Here is a 7,167-nt window from a genome sequence, read left to right as displayed (position 1 = left end):
CTCGCTCGCCTCGCCCACTCCCTAGCCACCCTGGCCCCTCGCCCCCTCGTCTCGCCCGCGCGCTCTCACCCTGCCAGCCGCGCGTGCTCGCCCTCGCCCTGCCAGCCTTGTCCTCGCCCTCTCCCTCGCCTCGCCCACACCCCATGCCCTCGCCGCTGCCAACAGCTCACAGCCATCGCCCTCCCCGCCCGCGCCCTCACCCTCGCCCATACATCCGCTCCCCGACCCTCTGATTTATCCATGGAGGGTCTCGATCACGCCTAGGGGACGAGCGAGACCTCAGTCGACTCCCGGATGAGGATCCTTCTTGTCTGTCCCGTGGAGGCAATCTAGCACTGCTCTCAACCCTTTGCGACTTCTCCCACCTCCCATCGAGCTCCCTCATCTCCATCACCTTGTCACTTTTTGTATTCAAAAGAACATGGGATGAGAATTATCTTATGCCTCTAGCTTTATCCTCATCCCCCTCACCCGTACCTCTCTTCCTACCTCTTCTTTCCGCTCCCTCAACTCCACTTACCCCAGGCCGTTGCTCCATCCTATTGTGCCGCTGGGCATCCTCTAGATTTACATATTTTTTCGTCCGAGCTAACAGATCATCATAACTTGACTGCGGTTTCTTGACCAGCGATTTGAAAAATTCTCCTTCCCTCAATCCTTGTGTGAAGGCACTTATCATGATGTCCGGTGTAGCTGCTGGTATCTCCAGCGCTGCACCATTGAAACAATGGACAAATTCTCGAAAACTTTCGGCTTCTTGTTGTTTCATCACGAACATGCTCAGATAATTTTTCTGATGCCTTTTGCTACTAGCAAATCGCTGCAAGAAAGCCGTAGAAAAATCCTCGAAAGATTGTATAGAGATGGGCTGCAGGGTGTTAAACCATTGTTGGGCTGACCTCACCAGCGTGCCCAGAAACACCCTGCACCTGACTTCATCTGAATACTGATGCAACAGAGCCGCATTCTCAAACCTCCCCAAGTGTTCTTCTGGATCAGCATGTCCGTCATATTCTCCTACATTCGACTGTTGGAAATTTGGAGGAAACTCTTCTTCCAAAATGGCAAGTGAAAAAAGACTTTCTCCCTTGGGCGCCGGCTCTCTACCTCCCAACTGTTGCCTCAACATCCGTATTTCCTTCCACATTTCTCCCATCTCCATATTCACTTGGGAGGGGCTGTGTCTCTCAACCCTACTCTAGTGGGCCACAACATTTTCCTCTCGCTCCAGGCGAGTGGCCTGTTTCAGCGACATAGACTCTTGATTCTTCTTCATGGCATTTTCTACTGTCTGGGTAATAAATTGGCCCAAATGATCCAGGGTCAAATTCCCAACATTCTCATTGGGACGGGGTTGCTCGGTCCTGGCCTCGTGACGGGGTTGTTCAGCTCCGGCCTCATGATGAGGTTGCTCCTATCTCGACTCAAGACGAGGTTGTTCGGGTCCTATCTGAGGACGCGATGATGCTGAGTTAGCCCTTCTGCTCCCTCTCCTGCCTATCATATCTATGTCTTAACTCAAACTTCCTTCAGACGACGCCAAGTTATACTCACTTAAAATTTAGGGTACGATTCCAGCAAGTGACACTAGTCCAGACGCAGGCTTTGAATTTGTCCTGAGTCTGAAATCAAGAAGAAGACCGTTAGAAGGGGGTCAGGAGGGTGTCCCGACGTAGCCCCTCCGATGCTCAAGTAAGAGACTGAGGATATAAGTGGAGAGCAGCTAAAGGTGCTGCTGAAAAATAATATATATTGAATCCTCGAATTGGACGCTCAAACATGATATCTATAGGAGCGTACCTGGGTCGGGATGGGCCGGGGGTCCAGAATCTGGATTGGGTCTAGCCTAGTCATGGGGTATCAATGGGGTTAAAAATGTTTTGGTACACTAAAGTCATTGGACAAGTATTTTAAAAATATTTCAACGTTTTATAAGGGAAGAAATTTAAATATGTGTTTTGATAAAACTTTTGTAAAATGTTTTTGATTTTTTTTTTAAAAAAAAGGTGTTCTCCAAAATATACTTTTTATAAATAAAATTTTTTTTAAAAAAAATGTTCTACAAATATAATTTTTATAAATAACAAATTTCAAATGGAGCCTAACTAATCATTAAATAACAAATTGGTACTTGAAATTTTTTGATTGCCTTATATATTGGTACATGCTTGATCCAATCATTTTTTGGTAAAATTTGAGTGAAATATTTATTAATATAATAATTGTATACCACATTTAATTAGTCGAGAAAATTACCACATATATTGATCCATGTTGCATTAATTATCATGCTTGCATACATGTTAAATTAAAGGGATAAAAAAAAATTTCAATATTATGCATCTTATTGTTTATGATAAGATAACAAGCATATTCATCATGATAAACACAATTTAATAAATTTAATGTAGCATACTATGAACTCCAAAAATTTATATACGTTTTCCTTCAAAATTCACAACATCAAAATATTTTGTCAATTATAATCCGAAAAAGTATTATTTAAGGTAAAGAAAAATGCTAGCTTCAAATTTATACCCAAATACTATTACAAAACAAATATGTAAAAATTATAGAGAAGGTGGAATGAATAATTTGTGAGGCGATAAATTAAATTAAAAAGAGTGTTATTTATCATACATGTAAAAAATAAATATCATTTGTATGTTATGTTTATTAATAAAATTATTGCAATGATCATAGATCGTATGCTGACTCAACATGAGTCTTATTTCATACTCATGCACCATTACTAGTCATGAGTCGTAGGTTGGTCCAGTTTGAGCCGTAGCTCATAGTCATGCATCATCACTCATATAATATTTCACACCTAGAAAGTGGTTTCTTTCGTCCCCAACACTCGAACTCAGGACCTACAGGATTAAGTATCTAGATTTCTAGAGTTTTTGGTACCGAAGAAAATCCATTTTTTTAGGGATTAGGATATTCTATAACTAATGGTGCATGGAAAAGTCAGCAAGGGAGAAAACCATAGAGAGGGTCCGTTTATGGAAAAAGACCCCAAAAAAGTCCACAGTCGGGATATCACATGTTCGTTACGTTAATATTTCTCATTCAATTTATTTTAATTTATAAATGGACTTTATAACCTTTTGCCTCCTCAAAATCAATTAAAATCAGATACAGATGTACGATAAGCCATTTATAAAAAATAATGTATGAATCTATTAATTAATAAATATTATGTATATAAAAAAAATTTTACTCCTACTTTTGTTAATATATAATGACCTTTATAACCATTTTTATTCTTAGCAGAAACTTCCATTTCGATTTCATGCTAGGAACCCATAATCAGTGGAGAAACCTCACCAACCCCACCAGGTTATTATTACACACAAATACTGAATAATTTTTGCTTCATACATACATATACATACATATATACATATACATATATATATACATATATACATATACATATACATATACATATATACATATACATATACATATACATATACATATACATATACATATATATATATATATATAATTCTCATGTAATTTATTTATCATACAAAAATTTGATCTTACAAATAATAATAATAATAACAATAATAATAATAATAATAATAATAATANTATATATATAGTAAAAAACGTTTTGGTACAATAAATATAATAATATTGAAATTTTCTTCTAATGTTAGAGTGTGATATATATATAGAGTAAAAAAGTTTTGATACACAAACTGTAATGATATTGAAGTTTTCCTGAAACGTTCGAGTGTGATATATATGGGTGATACTCACTGAAAATTAGAGTCTGATTCCAACAAATGACACTAGTCCAGACGCATGTTTTGAATTTGTCATGGGCCTAAAATCAAGAAGAATACCGTTAGAAGGGGGTCGGGAGGGTGTCCCGTCGTAGCTCCTCCGACGCTCAAGTCCAGACGCATGTTTGGAATTTTTCTCCTTCTCAACTCTTCTCCTCTACTAGGCGATGTCTTGGTAGGAAATTTTAATTTTTCTCATTTACTCTGCTCCTCTACTAGGCGATGTCTTAGTAGAAAAAATTTAATTTTTCTCCTTCACTATGCTCCTCTACTAAGCGATGCCTTAGCAGGAAAAATTTAATTTTTCTCCTCTTCAACTCTGCTCCTCAGCTAGACGATGTATTAGAAGGAAAATTTAATTTTTCTCCTCCACTCTGCTCCTCTGCTAAGCGATGTCTTAGCAAGAAAAATTTAATTTTTCTCCTACACTTTGCTCATCTGCTAAGCGATGTCTTAGCAGGAAAAATTTAATTTTTCTCCTCCACTTTGCTCCTCTCCTAGGCGATGCTTAAGTAGGAAAAATTGAATTTTTCTCCTCTCCAACTCTACTTCTCAGCTAGGCAATGTCTTAGCAGGAAAATTTAATTTTTCTCCTTCACTCTGCCCCTCTGCTAAGCGATGCCTTAACATGAAAAATTTAATTTTTCTCCTCCACTCTGCTCCTCTGCTAGGCGATGTCTTATCAGGAAAATTTTAATTTTTCTCCTCCGCTCTGCTCCTCTTCTAGACGATGTCTTATCAGGAAAATTTAATTTTTCTCCTCCACTATGCTCTTCTACTGAACGACGCCTTAAATTTAATTTTTTTCCTCCACTCTGCTCCTGTACTAGGCGATGCCTTAGTAGGAAAAATTTAATTTTCTCATCTCCAACTCTGCTACTCTGCTAGGCAATGCCTTAGCATGAAAATTTTACTTTTTTTCCTCCACTCTGCTACTTTGTTAGGCGATGCCTTAGCAGGAAAATTTAATTTTTCTCCTTCCCAACTCTGCTCCTCTGCTAGGCAATGCATTAGCAGGAAAATAAAGCTTTCTCACTTTCATAATGCAACAACATTCATGAACTGAAAAGAAAAACTTGATTTTATTGAATTCCAACTGATTACATGGGAAAATTCAAATATTAAATACATCAACGATAAAATCAAGAATAATATTTCTTAAGGTGGTAAGCATTCCATGACCTCTTTAAAGCCTTCCTTGGGCATTCTCCAAGTAATAAGCTCCAGAATTAAATTTCTCGATCACTTTGGGTTCAACTTTCCCCTCTACTCTTCTTGTACCTTCACGAGAACCAAGTCACCCACTTCTTCCTTTCCTAATCATGTTAACCTCCACACGCGCTCTTTTTCCCTCCTCCCTTACTACCCCTTCATAACAACGACGCACGATTTTTGGTCCCCGCACAAGACTCCAACCCATTTTCCCACAGAAAACTTAAACTTCTGATGATAAGTGGAAGCTACGGCTCTGAAATCCTTCAGGGCTGGCCGTCCTAAAATTCCATTATACGCTGACGAGGTATCCACCACGGTGAAGGCTATCATTTTTGTTACCAGCCGAGGATCAGTCCCCCAAGGATAGGGGAAGAACAATCTGACCCAAAGGCGGGATGACGTGTCCTGCAAACCCATACAGCAGGGTGGAGACCGGCTCAAACTCAAATCCTTCCACCTTCATTTGATCCAACGTGCTCTTGAACAAGACGTTTAGAGAGCTTCTATTATCAATAAATATCATCGCCACCTCATAATTGGCAATGGTGGGCCTCACCACCAAGGCATCGTTATGTGGAGTCAGAATGCCTATGAGATCTTCCAGCCCAAAGCTAATGACGGGGTCTAGTGGTAAGTCTGCACCCCTAGATATTTCAAAGTTTTCTAATCTTCTCCCATGTGCCTTCCGAGCTCGTCCAAAGTCTCCATCAGTAGCTCCCCCTGAGATCATATGAATCATTCCTCTTGTAAGGTGGTTATCCTCATTCATTCTCTTCCTCGATTCGACGGGCTCCTGAGGGACATTTTGACCTCGACCTTCCCCTCTCTGCTCCCCGACCCTCTGAATTATCCATGGAGGGTCTCGATCATGCCTAGGGAAAGGGCGAGACCTCAGTCGACTCCCAGGTGAGGATCCTTCTTGTTTGTCCCGTGGAGGCAATCTAGCACTGCTCTCAACCCTTTGCGACTTCTCCCACCTCCCATCGAGCTCCCTCACCTCCATCACCTTGTCACGATTCCTATTACGAAGAACATGGGATGAGAATTGTCCTATGCCTCTAGCTTTATCCTCATCCCCCTCACTCGTACCTCTCTTCCTACATCCTCTTTCCGCTCCCTCAACTCCACTTCCCCCAGGCCGTTGCTCCATCCTCTTGTGCCGCTGGGCATCCTCTAGATTTACATATTTTTCCGCCCGAGCTAACAGATCATCATAACTCGACTGAGGTTTCTTGACCAGCGATTTGAAAAATTCTTCTTCCCATTTGCTACTAGCAAATCGCTGCAAGAAAGCCGTAGAAAAATCCTCGAAAGATTGTATAAAGATGGGCTGCAGGGTGTTAAACCATTGTTGGGCTGACCTCACCAGCGTGCCCAGAAACACTCTGCACCTGACTTCATCTTAATACTGATGCAACAGAGCCGCATTCTCAAACCTCCCCAAGTGTTATTCTGGATCAGCATGTCCGTCATATTCTCCTACATTTGACTGTTGGAAATTTGGAGGAAGCCCTTCTTCCACAATGGCAAGTGAAAAAAGACTTCCTCTCTTGGGCGCCGGCGCTCTGCCTCCCAATTGTTGCCACAATATTCGTATTTCCTTCCACATTTCTCCCATCTCCACATATTCTCCTACATTTGATTGTTGGAAATTTGGAGGAAGCCCTACTTCCAANTGTGTCTCTCAACCCTACTCTAGTGGGCCACAACATTTTCCTCTCGCTCCAGGCGAGTGGCCTGTTTCAGCGACATAGACTCTTGATTCTTCTTCATGGCATTTTCTACTGTCTGGGTAATAAATTGGCCCAAATGATCCAGGGTCAAATTCCCAACATTCTCATTGGGACGGGGTTGCTCGGTCCTGGCCTCGTGACGGGGTTGTTCAGCTCCGGCCTCATGATGAGGTTGCTCCTATCTCGACTCAAGACGAGGTTGTTCGGGTCCTATCTGAGGACGCGATGATGCTGAGTTAGCCCTTCTGCTCCCTCTCCTGCCTATCATATCTATGTCTTAACTCAAACTTCCTTCAGACGACGCCAAGTTATACTCACTTAAAATTTAGGGTACGATTCCAGCAAGTGACACTAGTCCAGACGCAGGCTTTGAATTTGTCCTGAGTCTGAAATCAAGAAGAAGACCGTTAGAAGGG

The 7,167-nt window shown here is 41.2% G+C and overlaps 2 protein-coding genes across 2 annotated transcripts; both read right to left on the bottom strand.

Annotated features, from left to right (window-relative positions):
• Nucleotides 1–433: 433 nt before the first annotated feature.
• Nucleotides 434–1,162, bottom strand: LOC140966991 (uncharacterized). Its single transcript, XM_073427317.1, has one exon. The coding sequence runs from the start codon at nucleotides 1,160–1,162 to the stop codon at nucleotides 434–436; it is 729 nt and encodes a 242-aa protein (XP_073283418.1).
• Nucleotides 1,163–5,367: 4,205 nt separating this feature from the next.
• On the bottom strand, nucleotides 5,368–6,636 carry LOC140966985 (uncharacterized). The gene is made up of 2 exons (XM_073427308.1): nucleotides 6,502–6,636; nucleotides 5,368–6,300 (listed from the first exon to the last, which is right to left on the bottom strand). The coding sequence occupies exons 1-2, from the start codon at nucleotides 6,634–6,636 to the stop codon at nucleotides 5,368–5,370; spliced, it is 1,068 nt and encodes a 355-aa protein (XP_073283409.1).
• Nucleotides 6,637–7,167: the final 531 nt, after the last annotated feature.

Source organism: Primulina huaijiensis, unplaced genomic scaffold, assembly GCF_012295235.1.
Source record: "Primulina huaijiensis isolate GDHJ02 unplaced genomic scaffold, ASM1229523v2 scaffold20931, whole genome shotgun sequence".
In the NCBI taxonomy this organism is placed as follows: Eukaryota; Viridiplantae; Streptophyta; class Magnoliopsida; order Lamiales; family Gesneriaceae; genus Primulina; species Primulina huaijiensis.
This window is presented reverse-complemented; position numbering and strand designations above follow the sequence as displayed.